This window comes from Rhinoraja longicauda, chromosome 17, assembly GCF_053455715.1.
Source record: "Rhinoraja longicauda isolate Sanriku21f chromosome 17, sRhiLon1.1, whole genome shotgun sequence".
Lineage (NCBI taxonomy): Eukaryota > Metazoa > Chordata > Chondrichthyes > Rajiformes > Arhynchobatidae > Rhinoraja > Rhinoraja longicauda.
The window spans coordinates 183,547-207,815 of NC_135969.1; the positions used below are offsets into that span (position 1 = coordinate 183,547).

Below are 24,269 nucleotides of genomic sequence, written 5' to 3' on the forward strand. Positions count from 1 at the left end.
ATGATTAATGGCTTGAAATGCAAAGTGAGTGAAGAGATATAAATCATAACAGTATTATTGATATTGAAAGCCAGGTGTGTTCCAACAAGGTTGACAGATGTTGAACATAGAAAATGTTGAATGGATACATTCAGAATGTCAGTGGAGAGTCCACTGATGCTAATTGATCTGCTGAGCATTTTGAAGCAGTCATCGTTTTGTTTCAGATTTATAGCACCTGTTTTTCTTTAACATTTCCATTTCTAGTTTTTCCAACTTAGACGTTTAATGATCAGTTTGCATCTCAAGCATGTTTCTTCACCCTGACTTTCTAGAATAACTAAGGAGGAAGGTGAAGGGTGAGTGTCCGACCCCCTCCTCATCTCAGAAAACCCACGCCAGCACGAGGAGAATGTATAAAGTCCGTACAGACAGCACCCGTAGTCAGGATGGAACCCGAGTCTCCGGTACTGCAAGTGCTATAAGGCAGCAACTCTACCTCCTCGCCACCGTTAATGGAATTAAATGCAGATAAATGTGAGGTGTTGTATTTTGGGAAGTCTACCAGAACAGCACCTACACAGTTAATGTTTAGTGTTGTAGAGTACAGGTGATCCAGGAGTGCAGACACAGACATCCTTGAAAAACGCAGCACAGATAGGGTGGTCAAGAAAGCTTTTGGCAAATTGACCTCATCGGTCAAGAGTATTGAGTATAGAAGTTGTGTTACGTTATTGTTGTGCGAGACATTGGTGAGGCCAAGGTTCTATGGCTCTGAGCATTCTGAGGCTCTATTCACAAAATGCTGGAGTAACTCAGCGGGTCAGGCAGCATCTCGGGAGAGAAGGAATGGGTGACGTTTCGGGTCGAGACCCCTTCAGATTGATGTCAGGGGGGGGGGGGGACAAAGGAAGGATATAGGTGGAGACAGGAAGATAGAGGGAGATCTGGGACGGAGGAGGGGAAGAGAGGGACAGAGGAACTATCTAAAGTTGGAGAAGTCGATGTTCATACCACTGGGCTGCAAGCTGCCCAGACGAAATATGAGGTGCTGTTCCTCCAATTTCCGGTGGGCCTCACTATGGCACTGGAGGAGGCCCATGACAGAAAGGTCAGACTGGGAATGGGAGGGGGAGTTGAAGTGCTCGGCCACCGGGAGATCAGTTTGGTTAATGCGGACTGAGCGCAGGTGTTGAGCGAAGCGATCGCCGAGCCTGTGCTTGGTTTCGCCGATGTAAATAAGTTGACATCTAGAGCAGCGGATGCAATAGATGAGGTTGGAGGAGGTGCAGGTGAACCTTTGTCTCACCTGGAAAGACTGTTTGGGTCCTTGGATGGAGTTGATGGGGGAGGTAAAGGGACAGGTGTTGCATCTCGTGCGGTTGCAGGGGAAAGTGCCCGGGGTTGGGGTGATTTGGGTAGGGACGAGTGGACCAGGGAGTTATGGAGGGAACGGTCTCTGTGGAACACAGAGAGGGGAGGGGGTGGGAAGATATGGCCAGTGGTGGGGTCCCGTTGTAGGTGACGGAAATGTTGGTGGATGATTCGTTGGATCCGCTGGCTGGTGGGGTGGAAGGTGAGAATGAGGGGGATTCTGTCCTTGTTGCGAGTGGGGGGAGGGGGAGCAAGAGCGGAGCTGCGGGATGTAGAAGAGACCCTAGTGAGAGCCTCATCTATAATGGAGGAAGGGAAGCCCCGTTTCCTGAAGAACAAGGACATCTCTGAAGCCCTAGTGTGAAACACCTCATCCCTGGCGCAGATGCGGCGTAGACGGAGGAATTGGGAGTAGGGGTAGACTTTTTGCAGGGGACCGGGTGGGAAGAAGTGTAGTCCAGATAGCTGTGCGAGTCAGTGGGTTTATAGTAAATGTCCGTCACTAGTCTGTCTCCTGTGATGGGGATGGTGAGGTCCAGAAACGGGAGGGAGATGTCGGAGATAGTCCAAGTATATTTAAGGGCAGGATAGAAATTGGAGGTGAAGTGTATGAAGTCAGTGAGTTCTGCATGGGTACAAGAGGTAGCACCAATGCAGTCGTCGATGTAGTGGAGGTAGAGTTCGGGGATGGGGCCGGTGTACATCCGGAACAGGGATTGTTCGACGTACCCGACAAAGAGGCAGGCGTAGCTAGGGCCCATGCGAGTGCCGATAGCTACGCCTCTGGTTTGGAGGAAGTGGGAGGAGTCAAAGGAGAAGTTGTTGAGGGTAAGAACCAGCTCTGCTAGGCGGAGGAGAGTGTTGGTAGATGGGGATTGGCTGGTTCTGCGGTCGAGGAAGAAACGGAGGGCTTCGAGACCATCCTTGTGGGGGATGGAAGTGTAGAGTGACTGGACATCCATGGTAAAGATGAGGGAGTGGGGGCCTGGGAACCGGAAGTTATCGAGGAAATGGAGAGCGTGTGAGGTGTCTTGGACGTAGGTGGGGAGGGATTTAACCAGGGGGGATAGGATGGAGTCGAGGTAGGTGGAGATAAGTTCGATGGGGCATGAGCAGGCAGAGACAATGGGTCTGCCGGGACAGTTGTGTTTATGGATTTTGGGTAGGAGGTAGAATCAGGCCGTGCGGGGCTGGGGAACTACAAATTTGAAGGCATTGGGGGGTAGATCGCCGGAGATGGTGAGGTCCGTGATGGTGCTGCTGATAAAGGTCTGGTGTTTATCAGTGGGGTCATGGTCCAGGGATAGGTAGGAAGAGGTGTCTGAGAGTTGTCGTCTGGCCTCGGTCCGGTAGAGGTCAGCACGCCAGGCTACCACAGCCCCTCCTTTGTCAGCGGGTTTGATGACTAAGTCCGGGTTGTTGCGGAGTGAGTGGAGGGCTGCACGTTCAGGAGGGGAGAGGTTAGAGTTAGTCAGGGGAGTGGAGAATTTGAGACGGTTAATGTCACGCCGGCAGTTGGAGATAAAAAGTTCTAGTGAGGGTAGTTGGCCAAACGGGGGGGGGGGTCCAAGAGGAGGGGGTCCGTTGGAGACGGGAGAAGGGGTCATCAGTGGGGGGTGAGGACTCCTTCCCATGGAAAAAGGCTCGGAGGCGGAGGAAGAACAAGCTAACTATATCAGTGACTCCACTCCTACCTAAATCCCGGACAGGGTTACATAGTGGAATGTGTATCATGCATATATGTCGTGAAGGTCATATAGACAGAGATAAATATGGTTGATCTACATCCTTCCTCTTAAAGAAGCAGATCACAATTAAACAAAATGCTGCCTGACCTGCTGAGTTACTCCAGCACTTTGTTTCCTCTTGGGTATTGGGCCGCACCTGCAGTTCATTGTTTCTACAATAGAAACATAGAAAATAAGTGCAGGAGGAGGCCATTCGGCCTTTCGAGCCAGCTGATCGTCCCCAATCAATAAGCCGTGCCTGCCTTCTCCCCATATCCCTTGATTCCACTAGCCCCTAGAGCTCTATCTAACTCTCTCTTAAATCCATCCAGTTTGTCGGCACGGTCGACTTCTATCACCGTTTGGTGCCAGCAGCCACCAGGATCATGCAACCGCTGTTGAAGGCCCTGGCCAACAAGCCGGAAGAGCTGGTTTGGGACATCGCAGCCACGACCGCGGTCAACAACGCCAAAGAGGCACTTGCAAAGGCATGTGGTCTAAATTTTAGCATGTGAGCAGAGCCATAACAGATTTTAATAATCTGTCTGCAAAACTTCCTTCAACATCAAGGTAGTTTGTTTGTCCACCACATTCCTTTCAGTTAAATAATTATAAACCCAAGAACCGTTCTAGGTATTTCACCGTGTAACATATGCCAACATTTTAATGCAGTATCAAACTGATACTATTTTAAAGAATCGAGACCAGGATCAATGATTTTGCATGCAATCAGAACACTGATGGGCATTCTGATAGTTTTACCTTATTTCACTATTTACTGAGAAGGCCATAATCTCTATTATCACCTTACTTTCTCCCACAACTCTCCATGTTCTTGTCTATATTTTACGGAAAGACATTTGATAAATTCCAGCTCATCTCAGGCCTTGGTGCTTTGGTAGTGCCAGTCAATATTGGGAAATTAAAATGCCCTCCTATTATAGCTGCCTGCAATCTCCCAGCATTTTTATTCCAAAGGGGGACACCTACGACAACCTTTAACCACACAGGCAACCAATGTCCACCCACGTCCACCTGCGCGCGACAAGCTACGACCCTGAAAGACAACTGAAGACAATTCACATCATTGTGTCCTCCAAAGCAATAGAATCACCCAGTATCCCTATTAAAGGGGTGTACGGTCGGCTTTCCATTCATTCTGCATCTGGACTATTTGAAAGTGATGCCATGAGAAAATACTCTGAAATACAATAACTTCATACATCAATCTTTCGACAAAATGTCAAAAAATTCCTTTATTGAAACAAAGTTTTTAAAAAAGGTTGATAAGAACATACAACAGTAACATACAACATACAAACTATAAACCTCAATAAATTTTAATAAACTTCAAACTTTAAATAAAAAACTTCAAACAGGATTGAAGTACAAAAACATGCAAAACCTAACGTCATTTATGTGTACACATTACAGTGATGGGTGATCAGATTAAATATCCAAACTAAAGTCCACACTTGGGTCCTGGGTCTCTGTTCTGGGGGTAATCCCTGGTGTCACTGGTGCAAGTGTGGGTGTGTCAAGGCAGGGCTCGTCTGTTATTGCCGGCTGCAATACAATGTATGCCTGCTGTGATGGTAATGTTTTATTCACAAAATGCTGGAGTAACTCAGCAGGTCAGGCAGCATCTCGGGAGAGAAGGAATGGGTGACGTTTCGGGTCGAGACCCTTCTTCAGACTGATGTCGGGGGTGGGACAAAGGAAGGATATAGGTGGAGACAGGAAGATAGAGGGAGATCTGGGAAGGAGGAGGGGAAGGGAGGGACAGAGGAGCTATCTGAAGTTGGAGAAGTCGACGTTCATACCACCGGGCCGCAAACTGCCCAGGCGAAATATGAGGTGCTGCTCCTCCAACTTCCGGCGGGCCTCACCATGGCACTGGAGGAGGCCCATGACAGAGAGGTCAGACTGGGAATGGGAGGGGGAGTTAAAGTGCTGGGCCACCGGGAGATCAGTTGCGTTAATGCGGACCGAGCGCAGGTGTTCAGCAAAGCGATCGCCGAGCCTGCGCTTGGTTTCGCCGATATAGATAAGTTGACATCTAGAGCAGCGGATGCAATAGATGAGGTTGGAGGAGGTGCAGGTGAACCTCTGTCTCACCTGGAAAGAATGTTTGGGTCCTTTGATGGAGTTGAGGGGGGAGGTAAAGGGACAGGTGTTGCATCTCGTGCGGTTGCAGGGGAAAGTGCCCGGGGTTAGGGTGGTTTGGGTAGGGAGGGACGAGTGGACCAGGGAGTTGCGGAGGGAACGGTCTCTGCGGAACGCAGAGAGGGGAGGGGATGGGAAGATATGGCCAGTGGTGGGGTCCTGTTGTAGGTGACGGAAATGTTGGTGGATAATATGTTGGATCCGCTGGCTGGTGGGGTGGAAGGTGAGAACGAGGGGGATCCTGTCCTTGTTGCGAGTGTGGGGATGGGGAGCAAGAGCGGAGCTGCGGGATGTAGAAGAGACCCTAGTGAGAGCCTCATCTATAATGGAGGAGGGGAAGCCCCGTTTTCTGAAAAACGAGGACATCTCGGAAGCCCTAGTGTGAAACACCTCATCCCGGGCGCAGATGCGGCGTAGACGGAGGAATTGGGAGTAGGGGATAGACTTTTTGCAGGGGACCGGGTGGGAAGAAGTGTAGTCCAGATAGCTGTGCGAGTCGGTGGGCTTGTAATAAATGTCCGTCACTAGCTCCGCTCTTGCTCCCCATCCCCACACTCGCAACAAGGACAGGATCCCCCTCGTTCTCACCTTCCACCCCACCAGCCAGCGGATCCAACATATTATCCACCAACATTTCCGTCACCTACAACAGGACCCCACCACTGGCCATATCTTCCCATCCCCTCCCCTCTCTGCGTTCCGCAGAGACCGTTCCCTCCGCAACTCCCTGGTCCACTCGTCCCTCCCTACCCAAACCACCCTAACCCCGGGCACTTTCCCCTGCAACCGCACGAGATGCAACACCTGTCCCTTTACCTCCCCCCTCAACTCCATCAAAGGACCCAAACATTCTTTCCAGGTGAGACAGAGGTTCACCTGCACCTCCTCCAACCTCATCTATTGCATCCGCTGCTCTAGATGTCAACTTATCTATATCGGCGAAACCAAGCGCAGGCTCGGCGATCGCTTTGCTGAACACCTGCGCTCGGTCCGCATTAACGCAACTGATCTCCCGGTGGCCCAGCACTTTAACTCCCCCTCCCATTCCCAGTCTGACCTCTCTGTCATGGGCCTCCTCCAGTGCCATGGTGAGGCCCGCCGGAAGTTGGAGGAGCAGCACCTCATATTTCGCCTGGGCAGTTTGCGGCCCGGTGGTATGAACGTCGACTTCTCCAACTTCAGATAGCTCCTCTGTCCCTCCCTTCCCCTCCTCCTTCCCAGATCTCCCTCTATCTTCCTGTCTCCACCTATATCCTTCCTTTGTCCCACCCCCGACATCAGTCTGAAGAAGGGTCTCGACCCGAAACGTCACCCATTCCTTCTCTCCCGAGATGCTGCCTGACCTGCTGAGTTACTCCAGCATTTTGTGAATAAATCGATTTGTACCAGCATCTGCAGTTATTTTCTTATATATGTGATGGTAATGTTGTTGCCTGCCGACAATATGGCATCACTGGTGGTGGCATCAGTGGTGGTCCCATCAGTGACTGTGGCTGCAACACAGAAACATATCAATATTAAGTGAAAGGCAAAGAAATCAAAGCTTTTCACAAGCTGTGTGTGACAAAGAATTCTACGTACAATTCACAAAAAGCATTATAAAATTAGATACCTGGTGAGCCTGCTGCTGTGGTGGTCCCATCAGTGGCATCTGCTGTGGTGGTCCCATCAGTGGCATCTGCTGTGGTGGTCCCATCAGAGCCTGTCCCATCTGCTGTGGTGGTCCCATCAGAGCCTGTCCCATCTGCTGTGGTGGTCCCATCAGAGCCTGTCCCATCTGCTGTGGTGGTCCCATCAGTGGCATCTGCTGTGGTGGTCCCATCAGTGGCATCTGCTGTGGTGGTCCCATCAGAGCCTGTCCCATCTGCTGTGGTGGTCCCATCAGAGCCTGTCCCATCTGCTGTGGTGGTCCCATCAGTGCCCGTCCCATCTGCTGCAGTGCCCGTCCCATGTATCCCATCTGCAGCAGATTCTGCAACACACATGAATTAATTGTGAACCTTTCATACATAACTATGAATTTTAAGGTCAAATATTTAAGTCAAATGTCCCCAAAATCCCACAAAAATCACTGAAAGTATTTACTGGCTGGGAGAAGTTATGGGCCATCGTCATGGCAGCGATGGTGTAGTTAAACCACACGTTATCTGGGATCTTGAGCAGCTCATTCTTCAAGAATCCCAGGAAGGTGTCACGTGGTGCTGGGGCTGTGCCACGGCCTCTCTGGTCCCTGGTGCCTGTTGCATGAGCTGCAACACCAATGAGTAAGATACAGGTCAATAATTTTGGGGGAAAACGGAGAAGTGGATGGATGGATGGATAAGACGAGTTCTCTGCCAAAAATTCCCCAAAAGTACTTAGGGCCTTGATCTGCTCCTGCGGACTGGCCTCTCTCTCCTGCACTTGCTTTTCCGTTGTGGTGGAGCATGCAGTGGGGCTGGCAGTGGTGCTGTTCTTTTTGCTGTGCTGCTGACTGCTGCAGGTGGTGGATCCAGAGGTTCCCTCAGGGGCATCAGACTCCTCCTCACTCGAGCTTCTGGGAAGTGGTCTCCTCTTGTCAAACTGGAAGGAAATAAATGTGTTTTTACAAACTTTCAAGACCATCAGGACATGGCAAGCAAGATGACAATCAAATGATCAATTTCACAATGTCTATGTTGTAATAATTACTTTCTTGGTGCTGCGTCGAGTCTCAACTCGTACTATGTGTGACATGTTGAAGGACCATTTGTCCAGGATCCACTCCTGCCTCTGGGTCAATATCTTGCCACCAGACCCCCCTGACTTGTTAACCTTCTGGGACAGCTTCCCATACCTTGTCCTCTGGCTTTTGAAAAACACACATAGTTGGTTATCTGTAAAAAAAGATCAGTGTGAATTGCCTGCATGCAAGAGAATGGAGACAACCACTGTCACCTGGCGATACCCTATGACAGCACCTACGTCAGGAGACGTCAAGCTACCATCATCGGTCAAACCCACTGTGGCCAAAAAGTTTGCAACATCTCAAAATCCAGCGGCGACCAGAAAAATGCTACGACTCTTTGGAGACGACTCACGACATTACAGGTGACACCCTGGTGACCGTGTGGCCAGAGCCTAGTCTCCTAAACAATCGCCTAAGTGGGACAGGCCCTTAACTCCCATCTATGACCTATTGAGTCTCCTGGATGACCCAGAGGTCACTCAGGTCCTGCTGCAGTTCCATAACACGGTCTGGAAGTGGCTGCAGCTGGAAGCACCTCTTATACCTGTAGTCCTCAAGGACACTGGAAGTCTTGTTGACTTTCCACATCCTGCAGGAGAAACATACTGCTGCCCTAACTGCCCTCTTCACTGCACCAGACCAGGGAAGATTTATGAAAGAAAAACAGACTGTAGCTGATCCTGCTGTACCCCTTTATGCCAAAGCCTCGCACTTACCCTCCACGTGGCCTCACCCCACACGGCCGCTCCACTAGTGTCTGCCTTCCTTTTAATGCACCCATTAGGAGCTGTCACTCCAGGATGCTGCCGCTTTCAGCTGCACAACTGAATCTGCCATCATATACTTGCTGACATTGAGCCCTGCTTTTCTGTTCCCGTTTTCAGTTGCTCACTGAATAGGATACTGATTAAATAATCACAATTAATCACAATCACAATCATATTTATTAGCCAAATAACTAGATCATTATATTGCTATAAAAAGTATTCAAAATATTTGGAACAATTAATAAATAAAGTTTATTAATAAAGTTTACACATAGTAATGAATCATATTTAATTTGTAATAATTGAATAGGATACTGATTAAATAACTAGACAAATAAATATAAAACTCTCAACCAATGGCTGGGTGAAGATCCATCAAGCCCCCTGTGTTCAACACCAGCCACGCTTAAGCACATCCTCACTGGGTGTAAAGTGAGCCTCTCCCAAGGACGGTACACCTGGAGACATAATCAAGTGCTCACATGCCTGGCAGCGACTCTGGAAAGCAGGAGAACAACCAACAATGCCCTGCCGCCCAGAACAACTGACCCAGTTATGGCAATTACCTTTGTTCGGGAGGGAGACCAAAGGCAACGGAAAACTCCACCAAGGACCAGGTTTGGACAGCTGGAGGCAGCTCGGGACTGGCAGATGCTGGTGGACGTAGACCAACGGCTTACGGTTCCATCAGAGATAGCCATCACCAACTTGAGGCCTGATCTTGTCCTCTGGTCTAACTCTCAGCACATGGTGTATTTTGTGGAGCCTTCGAAAGAAAGAAACTGTGATATTCAGAGCTTGCAGCGAAGGCAGAACAGCGGGGAGCAAAGATCTGCCTGGTAGAAGTTGGATGTCGGGGCTTCATGGCAACATCAACAGTCAGACTGATGAAGGACCTGGGGATCAGTGGACAAGCCCTACGCCAGGCCATCAAGGAAACATCAGGGGTGGTAGAGCGGAGTAGCCAGTGGCTCTGGCTGAAGAGGAAAGACCGCATCGGTCTCCCAAATAAGCCGGCTAGGCAGATGCAGAGGGGGATGGCTCTGGGACGCCAGAACACACTGCTGAGCCTACTGGAGACATCGTGGCCCCATCAGTGAAACGTTGATGACAGCAGGAGCCCACTTGATAACCCCAATGACGTGTCTGCCCAGCCTTTCTCAACATCGGAGAAGCGTAGGTGAGTGCTTTAGCCTTCCATCACCATCGGGAGAAGTTGAGAGTTGGCACTTTGGATTTTAACATCACGTCCTATGTATTTGAAAACACTGCTATTAAAAAAGTATTCAAAATATTTGGTAAAATTATCTTTAATAAAGTTTGCACAGAGTAATAAATCATATTTTACTTGTAATAATCGAATAGGATACTGATTAAATAACTGAATATATTGCTATAAAAAGTATTCAAATATTGGAAACAATTACCTTTAATATAATTTACACAGTAATAAATCATATTTAATTTGTAATAATAATTTTTTTGAAAGATTGGACCATAGTTTTCATTTTATAAGAACTGATGGAAACAAATGAATGCACTTTTCTTTTAAAAAAAGTACAATTGTTAAAAATGAATAAATTAATTGCATTCTGTATCAGGAAGTCATAGATTTTGCCCGACATCAAGAGATTTGGCTCGTTCTAGGCTGTGACAAATATTTGGGTGTCTATAAATCTAAAGATTTGTAGACCCAGTGGTCTATGAATCTAAATCCCTGCACCAGCCCCACAGCCATACATTCATATCCACTATCTCCCTGTTCCTGCCCTCACTAGCACGAGATACAGAAAACAATCCAGAAATAACCACCCTAGAAGTCCTGCTTTTCAGTCTTCTTCCTAACTCTCTAAACTCACTTTGCAGAACCTCCTTCCTCTTCTTCCCGACGTCGTTCATGCCCACATGCACAACTACTTCTGGCTGTTCACCTTCCCTCTTGAGGATGTTCTGAAGTTGGTCCGAGTCATCTTGAACCCTGGTACCAGGGAGGCCACAGACCATCCTCAGCTAATTGCTCAGCTAATCCCCGCACTCACTCTTAACCTGCCTTCCCCTGATGAGATTGAAGGCATGTGCTTCTCCCGACCTTCACTGAAAGACTACAAACTTGCCTTTGGCGCTCTTTTTAAACCTACATTGCCTGTGACTCACCAAGTCCAGCCAACGGTCGTTCTTGCTGCTGCTTCTCCCAAGTTTCCTGATGATATTGACCCTTGCTTTCAGTTTATCAGCCACCCTCTTCAGGTGTTCACGATAGATGAGGGTACAGTCCAGGGTAACTCTGGGGTACTTGGGGAATTCCTCATTCTTCACCGGCTCACCACAAAAGGACACAGAGCTTTGCATTGGCCACCCGATTGCTGATGTGGATGCACACATATCGGAATGGCAGGAACAAAGTCGAAGTTGCGTTCAGATCTTGTACTAGACGTCGGGGCTTAAACTCGATCCTGAATACCATGACGGATATCGCGGTCATTGTTGTTTAAAGGTTTCTGCAAAATAAGATAAATTAGAAATATACTAGTCACAGTTTGCAAAATATCTTTTGTAAGGGAGCACAGTGACACAGATGGTAGAGTTGCTGCCCCACAATGCCAGAGACCCAGGTTCGATCCTTGACTCCACTCAGTCTACCTAAACCTACTTGATCTCCAAAATGCTGAACACTTTAATTCCCCCTCCCATTCCCATACTGACCTTTCTGTCCTGAGCCTCCTCCACTGTCAAATGGTGCAAATTGTTGGAACAGCACCACATATGTTCCTTGGGCAGCTTACTCCCCAGCGGTGTGAATATTGACTTCAAATAACCCTTGCTTTCCCTCTCTCCCCCATCCCTCCCCCTCCAAATTCTGACCAATCTGATTATCCTCCCTGATTACATTTTCTCTGTGTGCTTCGTTGTCACCTTCTCCTAGCTAACAATATCTGTTCTCTATTTTCCGTGATGTCGTATTCACACCTTACACTTCCTTTTCACTGTGTTCCCCTCTCCCCCGACTCTCAGTCTGAAGAGTAATTGCTTTAAGATATTTATGCTGTAAGCTTTACAAGTGAAAGCTGACGCTGTAATAAATAAGCAGTGTTCAAACTAAGCATATACAAACAACACCAAACATCGGGATTTTTTTAACCAAGATCGAGTTCAGTACAACAGCCACATCCTAGTATTCTGGCACCCCTGGACGCAACTTGTCTACCTAAACGAAGACAGGCAAAATAACCATTAAACACGTAAGTCTGGCTTAAGAGATCATTGCTACAATTTTGATGGTAAACCTCGAGAAATGAAATATCCGCGAGCAAAAATAATCCATGCACTCACCCCATGTATTTACATTGAGAAACTATGTTTAGTTTCAAATGGCTACAGGCAGTATTTCAAAGCAAAAGACAGCAAAGTTATCCAGAATATTTTATAGTTTCATTTAGGAAAAGACTGAAGTTGCAAGATCACTTTAACTGATAAATTGTCCATTTGGTAGTAAAATAAATCTGGATTCAGCAATGCGGTTTCAATCCATGACCAAAACTGGATTCAAGAAATCTTCAACAGAAGATCAGCTCTAATAGAAATACTGGTCCTTAATTTCTAACTGGAATTCTCAATGTAATGGTAATCTCTGCACCAACTATCAACACAGACTGGATATCCCTACTATTTTGGCTATTCTGGTATTAAACATTCCCAGCCACAAAGGATCAAAATTTAAACAGAAAGAAATGAGCCAATTTGTTTTAATGTGGAATGAGTGTGATCTTTAATTAATTACAAGGATTTAAAGTATAAAGGTTATAAAAAGGGGGAAGTGCAGATCTTAACTTAGAACCTTTCAAATAGTGGTACACTTTTCTTAAATAGTGGTACATCATTTGTTTTACTGAGATATCTATTTTATCTTTAGCAACTGCAGAATTCAAACTGAAGATTAAATATAATTTATCATATTAAAAGAATGGCTAGGAAAGATTTATAGGGATGTGGGCCAAACACAGGCATGTAGTTATTCCCTTTACCATGTATCTGTACACTACAGACGGCTTGCTTGTAATCATGTTTAGTCATTCTGCTCACTGGGTAGCATGCAACAAAAAAGTTTTTCATTGTACCTTGGTGCACATGACAATAAAGTAAACTTAGAACTAGTGTAGATGGGGCATTTTGGGTAAAAGGCCTGTTTCCATGCTGTATGACCCTCATACTGAAATGTATATTTTATCTTCAGTAGCTGAAGAACTCAAACTGAAGATTAACAATAATTATATTAAAAGACAACATTTATCATAAATCTATTATACATGTTGTATTAAAAAATAATTTTATACCCTGCAGTTTCACCCAATCAACTGATGAAGACTTTTTTTTCAACAGTTTAAGTATACTGACGTTTGATTCCCCTTTATTTAAGTGGCGGCAAGAGTGGGCCACTGGAGGCCTTGCAACAGCCTGGGGCTCAATTAGATCAGGCGCCGCTCCAAATGGCCATGCGTGTGGATCAGATGCAGCCTGCAGCGGCGGAGCAACAGTGGAGGGCATGGTCACATCGCCTGGTCAGGCTGACCCCTGCAACCCCAACCCACTGCCACCTTCTGGACAATGGGCCTTTATGGCCAAGTTAAGACTCTCACATTTTTAATATCTCTGAACTTGAAGGGCACAAGATGTCGCTGGAAAAATGGCAACTCTCGTGTAGTGCCTCACTGTTATCTACTAATCTCACACTCCTGTACTTAAGTATGATTGTGCCCCATTTACAACAAAACTGTATACAAAATATGAATTTCACTCCACCTAGGTACATGAGACAATACAGGACCATTGAAGTGGCTGTCAAAATGATGCTCTCAATATTAAAAGCTCTTGAGCTTTCATTTCATAGGTTATAGGAGCAGAATAAGGCCATTCGGCCCAACAAGCCTACTCCGCAATTCAATCACGGCTGATCTATCTTTCTCCTCTCAGCTCCATTCTCCTGCCTTCTCCACATAACACCTGACACATGTACTAATCAAAATTCTTAGTGTGTAGGAAAGAACTGCAGATGCTGGTTCAATTCGAAGACAGACACAAAATGCTGGAGTAAATCAGTAACACAGGCAGCATCTCTGGAGAGAAGGAATGGATGACGTTTTGGGTCGAGGCCCTTCTTCAGACTGAATCAAAATTCTTACTTGTAGCAGCACAACAGATATGTAAGCATTGTACTTTTAGCTTGTAGTTTAGTTTAGTTGTACAGCGCGGAAACAGGTCCTTCGGCCCACCAAGTCCGCACCGACCAGCGATCCCCTCACATTAACACAATCCAACACACACAATGGACAATTTATATTTTTACACCAAACCAATTAACCTACAAACCTGTACGCCTTTAGAGTGTGGCAGGGAACCAAAGATCTAGGAGAAAACCCATCACACGGCACTGGGAGAACAGATAAACTCCGCACAGACAAGTCAGGATGGAACCCGGGCCACTGGCGCTGTAAAGCAGCCCCTCTACCGCTGCGCCACCGTGCTGCCCTCCTTTGTAAAACCCATTGAATTATTTTGTGATCATCCTCCATTACCAAATACAATCTTGCAGCATTCCCCGATGCAGCGCCACCTACTGGACACTAGAGTGCTACATTCCTTCTTTACCCCTACCCCAGCACAAATTCGCTTCTTAAAATACAAAGTTCTGCTAAGCTACAGATATTTAGGTCTTTGCAAACACATAAATCACCCGCATACTAATTCTTCCTATTGTATCGGTAGAGAATGTATTGATGACGCACACTTTCTGATATAGATCATTAAATAGGATTGAGAAATCGCACCCTGTCTGAATTTCCCCCTCCCTATCTAATCACCCTTATTATTTGGTCCAAAGACACAAAGCAACTGGAGTTCTTCATGCTCTGCATGAATTTCAACCACCCAACATTACTCAATAGACACAAACACAAGCCAGGTTCATGTATTTTTTAAAGAGGGGGATGGGGAAAGGAAGAGGGAAAGATGGATTGACCAATCTTATTAATACATAAAACTATAACTTTAATCACCAATTGCAAGGTATTATCTCATTTACACTGAGCACACAATTCAAATCCATTTGTTCTTTTTGGTGACTACTTCATTTCAAGTATTATGTTCAGTTCCTAATAAATTGCTGTTTCCTTATGGATATGTCAGAGCAAAAGGATTTTTGTTGACCATGCACAATGCGTGGAATTGGTTTGCCAGGTTCATCATTTCCTTCCACTGGTTCTACCCTATTCTTTCTCCTCGAGTGCTTGTTCTTCGATTTCTTTAAACAGTGCATGTCCCACATTTCAACAGTCATTGCAAAGGGATTCTAAACAGTATTCATACTTTCTAAGCAACACACTTTGCTTACTTACCACGGTGGTTTAGATTTTGTTGATTCATCTTGTGACCGAACATCTGATTTCACCTGCTTAAGGTTTTGAATACCATCCCAAGTATGCAATTCATTACCTGCTTCATTGGCTGATGATCCTTCAGCAGGCTTGACTTTGTTCCTCCATCTCCTCTGTCTTTTCTCACTCTCCATGTAATGTAGTTCCATATCATGGATTTCATGTTGGGTGAGTGGCCTTCCATGGACCATCCATGGCCCCGTGTATTCAAGGTCTATTTTCTTCTGACCCTTTACCTTCCCTTTAATCTGACATCAAGAACAATAATGAAAATTATTTTAATGCATAAAAACCCAACAAAAAAAGTGAATTCTCCATGGCTGGCATGAGGAATTAGAGGGAGTGTTAAAAAGCTCATAAGTCATCAGAAATAGTTTTAGACCGGAAGAATGGGAGCATTTAGAACTCAGAGGAGAGCCAAGAAATGGATAAAGAAATGCCAGATGGACTAAAGTCAAGGTGTGCAAAATCATGAGGGGAATAGATCGGATGGATGCACAGCCTTTTACCCAGAGTCGGGGAAATTAACAACCAGACGACATAGGTTTCAGGCGAGAGGGGAAATATTCAAGATAACCCAGAGGGTCAACTTTTTCCACACACAGGGTGGTACTTATATAGAAGGAGCTGCCAGAGGATATAGTTAAAACAGGTACTATAACAGCATTTAAAAAGCACTTGGACAGGTACATGTGGATAGGAAAGTTTTGAAGAGATATGGGCCAAATGTCAGCCAATGGGACTAGAATAAATCTCAGTTGGCATGGATAAGGTGGGCCGAAAGGCCTGTTTCCATACTGTGTGCCTCGAATGGTGTGAACATAAAATGGACTGCAGGAGGAAAATACTAAAAATGGCAGGTGTGGGCCCTCACAGGCAGAAACAGGGGAATTAAAGATGGAGAATGGCAGACAAGTTAAATAATTTATTTCAGTTTGTCTTAAAGAAATAATGCACGTATACGAGAGAAAAAAAGCCAGTGGGAATGAGAAATGGAAGGAAAGGAGTACGAATCAATAAAAGAGAAAAAGAGTTGTCGGCAGATTTAACTATAAACCTTTGCGCAAGACATGTAATGCTGAGACTGTATAAGGTTCTATAAGGAGAGATGCAATGTGCTGGCTCTGAAGACGGTCCAGAGGAGGTTTACAAGAATGATTCAGGAATGAGCGGGTTAGCACATGATGGGGGTTTAACAGCACTGGGGCTCTATTCGCTGGAGTTTAGAAGGTTGAGGCGGATCACATTGAAACTTACAGAATAATGAAAGGCATGGGGAGAGTGAATGTGGAAGGGATGTTTCCACTGGTGGGAGAGGCTTGGACCAGAGGTCATTGCCTCAAAATTAAAGAGTGCTCTTTTAGCAAGGAAGCAGAAGTGAGGAGAAACTTTGTTAGTCAAATGGTATTTAATCTGTGGAACTCATTGCCACAGAGGGCTGTAAAAGTCAGTGGATATTTTTAAGGCAGAAATAAACAAATTCTTGATTAGAACAGGTGTCAAGGGTTATGGAGGGAAGACAGGAAAATTGGATTAGGAGGCAGAGATCAGCCATGATTGAATGGCAGTGGACTTGATGGGCCGAATGGCCCGATTCTACTCCAAAACTTGTGAACTTTACATACGTTATATTATTGATACCATTAGTTTAGAATTAATAAATTACATTAACATTAACTGAAAACTTCAGTTTAGAAATTGATATGAATGTTATTCCAATGGCATGATGTTAAAACATTTTGTGCATATATATCACTACCCACCGCATTAATGATGTCGGATAATGGCTGACAGGGAAGACAGCTCTGGCTCCGTTCACCTTCCTGGGATAAAGACCTTTCATCCTGTTCTCTGCGTTTACAAAGACAAAAATATGCACATTTTTAGTCATTTTAACATTTTACATAATTAATTCCCAGTCAATATTTCTGCTGGCAATGCCATCACTGATTGCCCATACTTCACTTCAGTAATTGATACAGCTGTGCCTCTTGGAAGTTGGTGGGTCTCAGAAGAAAGGCACCTGAGAATGCACTTGTAGACCTTCCACCAACTACATCTTGTGCACACTTCCAAATTCTCAAAACACTATGGTGTTAAGATTCAAACAGCAAACTCATAATAACCCGAACTCTTGCTCTCAGGATTATTGGCGCAGTGGTTCCAGCACTAGTGCTCACACACGGTCAAAATGGTGCCTTATATAATGACAAAGTCATGTAGGAGATGCATTAAAATGAGGATTGACTAATATAAAAATCTGAAGTGGTGTGTGAATGTGACCCAGATTTGGTTTTAACCAATTCAATGCTTACACTAATAAATGTTGTTACTATATCTTTAAATATTACTCAAGACATATCATTTATGCATACTACTGGAATTAGAAGTAACACTAGCAAGTTTGCAGGTGACAAAGCTGGGGGGCAGTATGAACTGGGAAGTGGACGTTAGGAGGTTGCAGGGTGTCTTGGACAGGTTGAGTGAGTGGGCAGATGCATGCCAGATGCAATATAATACAGATAAATGTGAGCTTATCCACTTTGGTAGCAAAAATAAGTAGGCTGATTATTATCTCAATGGTGTCGGATTAGGTAAAGGGGAAGTGCAATGAGACCTTGGTGTCCTTGTACACCAGTCACTGAAAGTAAGCGTGCAGGTACAGCAGGCAGTGAAGAAAGTTAATGGCATGTTGGCCTTCATAATGAGAGGATTTGAGTATAGGAGCAATGAGGTCCTTCTGCAGTTGTATAGGGCCCTGGTGAGACCACATCTGGAGTATTGTGGGCAGTTTTGGTCTCCTAATTTGAGGAAGAACGTCCTTGCTATTGAGGCAGTGCAGCGTAGGTTCACAAGGTTAATCCCTGGGATGGAGGGACTGTCATATGAGGAAAGATTGGAAAGACTGGGCTTGTATTCACTGGAATTTCGAAGGATGAGAGGGGATCTTACAGAGACGTAAAAAGTTATAAAAGGACTGGACAAGCTAGATACAGGAACAATGTTCCCAATGTTGGGGGAGTCCAGAACCAGTGGCCACAGTCTAAGAATAAAGGGGAGGTCATTTAAAACTGAGGTGAGAAGAAACTTTTTCACCCATCCAGAGAGTTGTGAATTTGTGGAATTCTCTGCCAAAGAGTGCAGTGGAAGCCAAATCACTAGATGGATTGAAGAGAGAGTTAGACAGAGTCTAAGGGCTAGTGGAATCAAGGGATATGGGGAGAAGGGAGGCACAGGGTTACTGATTGTGGATGATCAGCCATGATCACAATGAATGGTGGTGCTGGCTCGAAGGGCAAAATGGCCTCCTCCTGCACCTACTTTCTATGTTTCTATGTAACCTCTCGATTTAAAAAAAAATGTAAAGGTTGAATTTTAAATTAATGGTCTTGGAGTAAAGGAGGGTACTGTCAGTGAGCAGTACACCCAAAATATGCTACAGGGTGATTGGTAGAGCGGCTTTTAAGGTACCCACAACAGAACCTTTTTTCCCATTTTCCTGCCAAATCAGATTGAATGGGTGCAGTGGCAACACGCACGGCTCAGTTATTTTGGAAAATAGTAGAAGCCCAGTTATTATTAATATATTTGGTGAACTTTTGTGATGGAACTACTGCAATAGATCACAAATCCTGAATATCAGCTGAGCCAACAAAAAGATATTGGGCAGGTTTATATTTAATTATAAACAAATATTAGAGGCAATGGCAAATTGGACTGAAATTCGCCAACACAGCTCGGGGGAACAAAATCAACCAGAACAGGTGTAAATAGGAAATCCCCAATAATTGAACACAGATTCCTATCCTGGAAATAAAATATAACATGTTTTCTTTACTTTGATTATGCTGTTTTTTTCTATTTTTAATAACTTCTTTGAATTAAAATAATTCAAATAGGCTGTAAAGAGTTTTGATAACCAGACAAATGTAAACATTCTTACTGAGGGCAGGAAACATGTTCCCAATGTTGGGGGAGTCCAGAACAAGGGGCCACAGTTTAAGAATAAGGGGTAGGCCATTCAGAACTGAGATGAGGAAAAACTTTTTCAGTCAGAGAGTTGTGAATCTGTGGAATTCTCTGCCTCAGAAGGCAGTGGAGGCCAATTCTCTGAATGCATTCAAGAGAGAGCTGGATAGAGCTCTTAAGGATAGCGGAGTCAGGGGGTATGGGGAGAAGGCAGAAAAGGGGTACTGATTGAAAATGATCAACCATGATCACATTGAATGGCGGTGCTGGCTCAAAGGGCCGAATGGCCTCCTCCTGCACCTATTGTCTATTGTCTATTGACTTGACAGCAGGAGAAACCGATGGGAGTTTAGCTTCCTGAAAGGTTGTTAGAAACATGCCAAGGCTGGGTCTCAGCCAGCTCAACCCTGGACGACGCCACATTGGCAAAAATGTATTGCTATACATTTCAGGGGCAAAGCAACACAGGACAATTGGAGCTTATATCTGTACCAGATTAGTACTTAAGATTGTTTGGAGGGAGGGAAGGAAGGAAAGGAGGAAGAAAAACTTGGCATCCGAATGTTTCTCACTGCACTGACAAATTTAATGCAAAAAAAAGCAGTGATTTTAAGGGTTACAAATATAATTAAGACAATAGAACACATATATTATTCATTGTCTCCATTCAAATTACTTTGTTAAAATATCTTGGCTGCCAGATGCTAATATCATTTGACAAGAGATAAATACTTTTCTTCATTGATATCCACTTGCCTTTAGCACAGACATTTAAGCAATGTTAACAGATCATGCTGAAACAAATGTACATGGCTATTACATAAATGAAAGCAGTGAAAATAATGAAGTACACCAATGCATTATTAAACATTTAACGTTAGAAGTGGTTGAATTCTTTTAATTTGACTGTACAATTTATGTTGCTGGCTAACATATAGATAGGGATCATTGTTGTACAAAGTTTTGAAAAACTGTCCATGCCTTTGAGGGAAGTTAGTTTTGAAAACATCCTTTCCTTTATTACATTTAAATTGTCATACAAGGGGAATTTTCAAACCCAGTTGAAATTCACATATTTTCTTTTCATCCAGTCAAACCCCTGTCCCGTCTCCATTAATGGTGTGGATGTGCAGTTTACCGGGAAGTACAAATACCTTGGAGTGTACTTGGACAGTAAAATGGACTGGTCCAGGTACGCTGAGACCCTGTACAAGGGACAGTTGGATTCATGGGAGGTGATCTTGGAGGGGAGGATGCTCCTCAAACTGCGGAGCATCTTGGACAATACAGCTCCACCCCCTCCATGACACACTAGTCAACCTGATGAGTTCCTTCAGCAACAGACTGGTTCCACCAAGAGGCAGGACAGAACGCCACAGGACATCCTTCTTCCTTGTGGCTATCAAACTGTACAACTCCTCCCCCTTCTGTCATGGTATAGACTGAGACTGACTCGACCCCACCCCACCCCCCCCCCCCCCCTCCATGCACATCCCCATTCCTTTCCACTCATCACTTTAATTTGGGATAAATAAAGTTATTTCATATCGTATTAATTGCTAACAGGAATTATATGTTAAAATCATACCCGTCAGATTGCGGTTGGCACTTGACACATCTGGTGGCCTGCCTGATGACACCCCACATGCTTGCCCTTTTCTCCCTCTCCATGTAATGTAGTTCCATATCATGGATTTCATGTTGGGTGAGTGGCCTTCCATGGACCAACCATGGCCCCGTGTATTCAGGGTCTATTTTCTTCTGACCCTTTACCTTCCCTTTAATCTGACATCAAGAACAATAAAGAAAATTATTTTAATGCATAAAAACCCAACAAAAAAAGTGAATTCTCCATGGCTGGCATGAGGAATTAGAGGGAGTGTTAAAAAGCTCATAAGTCATCAGAAATAGTTTTAGACCGGAAGAATGGGAGCATTTAGAACTCAGAGGAGAGCCAAGAAATGGATAAAGAAATGCCAGATGGACTAAAGTCAAGGTGTGCAAAATCATGAGGGGAATAGATCGGATGGATGCACAGCCTTTTACCCAGAGTCGGGGAAATTAACAACCAGACGACATAGGTTTCAGGCGAGAGGGGAAATATTCAAGATAACCCAGAGGGTCAACTTTTTCCACACACAGGGTGGTACTTATATAGAAGGAGCTGCCAGAGGATATAGTTAAAACAGGTACTATAACAGCATTTAAAAAGCACTTGGACAGGTACATGTGGATAGGAAAGTTTTGAAGAGATATGGGCCAAATGTCAGCCAATGGGACTAGAATAAATCTCAGTTGGCATGGATAAGGTGGGCCGAAAGGCCTGTTTCCATACTGTGTGCCTCGAATGGTGTGAACATAAAATGGACTGCAGGAGGAAAATACTAAAAATGGCAGGTGTGGGCCCTCACAGGCAGAAACAGGGGAATTAAAGATGGAGAATGGCAGACAAGTTAAATAATTTATTTCAGTTTGTCTTAAAGAAATAATGCACGTATACGAGAGAAAAAAAGCCAGTGGGAATGAGAAATGGAAGGAAAGGAGTACGAATCAATAAAAGAGAAAAAGAGTTGTCGGCAGATTTAACTATAAACCTTTGCGCAAGACATGTAATGCTGAGACTGTATAAGGTTCTATAAGGAGAGATGCAATGTGCTGGCTCTGAAGACGGTCCAGAGGAGGTTTACAAGAATGATTCAGGAATGAGCGGGTTAGCACATGATGGGGGTTTGACAGCACTGGGGCTCTATTCGCTGGAGTTTAGAAGGTTGAGGCGGATCACATTGAAACTTACAGAATAATGAAAGGCATGGAGAGAGTGAATGTGGAAAGGATGTTTCCACTGGTGGGAGAGGTTTGGACCAGAGGTCATTGCCTCAAAATTAAAGAGTGCTCTTTTAGCAAGGAAGTAGAAGTGAGGAGAAACTTTGTTAGTCAAATGGTATTTAATCTGTGGAACTCATTGCCACAGAGGGCTGTAAAAGTCAGTGGATATTTTTAAGGCAGAAATAAACAAATTCTTGATTAGAACAGGTGTCAAGGGTTATGGAGGGAAGACAGGAAAATGGGATTAGGAGGCGGAGATCAGCCATGATTGAATGGCAGTGGACTCGATGGGCCGAATGGCCCGATTCTACTCCTATAACTTGTGAACTTTACATGCGTTATATTATTGATACCATTAGTTTAGAATTAATAAATTACATTAACATTAACTGAAAACTTCAGTTTAGAAATTGATATGAATGTTATTCCAATGGCATGATGTTAAAACATTTTGTGCATATATATCACTTCCCTCCGCATTAATTATGCCGGATAATGGCTGACAGGGTAGACAGCTCTGGCTCTGTTCACCTACTTCGGATGAAGAACTTTCATCCTGTTCTCTGCTTTTACAAAGACAAAAATATGCACATTTTTAGTCATTTTAACATTTTACATAATTAATTCCCAGTCAATATTTCTGCTGGCAATGCCATCACTGATTGCCCATACTTCACTTCAGCAATTGATACAGCTGTACCTCTTGGAAGTTGGTGGGTCTCAGAAGAAAGGCACCTGAGAATGCACTTGTAGACCTTCCACCAACTACATCTTGTGCACACTTCCAAATTCTCAAAACACTATGGTGTTAAGATTCAAACAGCAAACTCATAACAACCCGAACTCTTGCTCTCAGGATTATTGGCGCAGTGGTTCCAGCACTAGGGCTCACACACGGTCAAAATGGTGCCTTATATAATGACAAAGTCATGTAGGAGAAGCATTAAAATGAGGATTGACTAAAATAAAAATCTGAGGTGGTGTGTGAATGTGACCCAGATTTGGTTTTAACCAATTTAATGCTTACACTAATAAATGTTGTTACTATATCTTTAAATATTACTCAAGACATATCATTTATGCATACTACTGGAATTAGAAGTAACACTAGCAAGTTTGCAGGTGACAAAGCTGGGGGGCAGTATGAACTGTTAAGTGGACGTTATGAGGTTGCAGGGTGACTTGGACAGGTTGAGTGAGTGGGCAGATGCATGCCAGATGCAGTATAATACAGATAAATGTGAGCTTATCCACTTTGGTAGCAAAAATAAGTAGGCTGATTATTATCTCAATGGTGTCGGATTAGGTAAAGGGGAAGTGCAATGAGACCTTGGTGTCCTTGTACACCAGTCACTGAAAGTAAGCGTGCAGGTACAGCAGGCAGTGAAGAAAGTTAATGGCATGTTGGCCTTCATAATGAGAGGATTTGAGTATAGGAGCAATGAGGTCCTTCTGCAGTTGTATCGGGCCCTGATGAGACCACATCTGGAGTATTGTGGGCAGTTTTGGTCTCCTAATTTGAGGAAGAACGTCCTTGCTATTGAGGCAGTGCAGCGTAGGTTCACAAGGTTAATCCCTGGGATGGAGGGACTGTCATATGAGGAAAGATTGGAAAGACTGGGCTTGTATTCACTGGAATTTCGAAGGATGAGAGGGGATCTGACAGAGACGTAAAAAGTTATAAAAGGACTGGACAAGCTAGATACAGGAACAATGTTCCCAATGTTGGGGGAGTCCAGAACCAGTGGCCACAGTCTAAGAATAAAGGGGAGGTCATTTAAAACTGAGGTGAGAAGAAACTTTTTCACCCATCCAGAGAGTTGTGAATTTGTGGAATTCTCTGCCAAAGAGTGCAGTGGAAGCCAAATCACTAGATGGATTGAAGAGAGAGTTAGACAGAGTCTAAGGGCTAGTGGAATCAAGGGATATGGGGAGAAGGGAGGCACAGGGTTACTGATTGTGGATGTTCAGCCATGATCACAATGAATGGTGGTGCTGGCTCGAAGGGCAAAATGGCCTCCTCCTGCACCTACTTTCTATGTTTCTATGTAACCTCTCGACTTAAAAAAAAATGTAAAGGTTGAATTTTAAGTTAATGGTCTTGGAGTAAAGGGGGGTACTGTCAGTGAGCAGTACACCCAAAATATGCTACAGGGTGATTGGTAGAGCGGCTTTTAAGGTACCCACAACAGAACCTTTTTTCCCATTTTCCTGCCAAATCAGATTGAATGGGTGCAGTGGCAACACGCACGGCTCAGTTATTTTGGAAAATAGTAGAAGCCCAGTTATTATTAATATATTTGGTGAACTTTTGTGATGGAACTAC

The 24,269-nt window shown here is 44.6% G+C and overlaps 1 protein-coding gene across 5 annotated transcripts in view; it reads right to left on the reverse strand.

The window, feature by feature from the left end:
- Positions 1 to 6,606: 6,606 nt before the first annotated feature.
- The window catches only part of LOC144601569 (uncharacterized), a 29,305-nt gene continuing 11,642 nt past the window's right edge, over positions 6,607 to 24,269 (reverse strand). The window contains exons 3-8 of one of the 5 annotated variants that reach the window (XR_013548330.1): positions 22,479 to 22,506; positions 20,706 to 20,902; positions 16,912 to 16,999; positions 15,207 to 15,396; positions 10,875 to 11,218; positions 9,428 to 9,971 (exon numbers count right to left, since the gene is read on the reverse strand). Coding sequence is in view for 4 of the 5 variants with exons in the window: in XM_078413769.1 (XP_078269895.1) it covers positions 6,653 to 6,739; positions 6,859 to 7,218; positions 7,332 to 7,808; positions 9,287 to 9,421 (1,059 nt within the window). In the remaining variant the exon portion in view is untranslated. Of the gene's footprint in view, positions 6,740 to 6,858; positions 7,219 to 7,331; positions 7,809 to 7,916; positions 8,831 to 9,286; positions 9,972 to 10,874; positions 11,219 to 15,206; positions 15,397 to 16,911; positions 17,000 to 20,705; positions 20,903 to 22,478; positions 22,507 to 24,269 lie in introns of those variants that run through there. The other 4 variants (XM_078413769.1, XM_078413770.1, XM_078413771.1 and 1 more) reach the window with 4 other exon arrangements.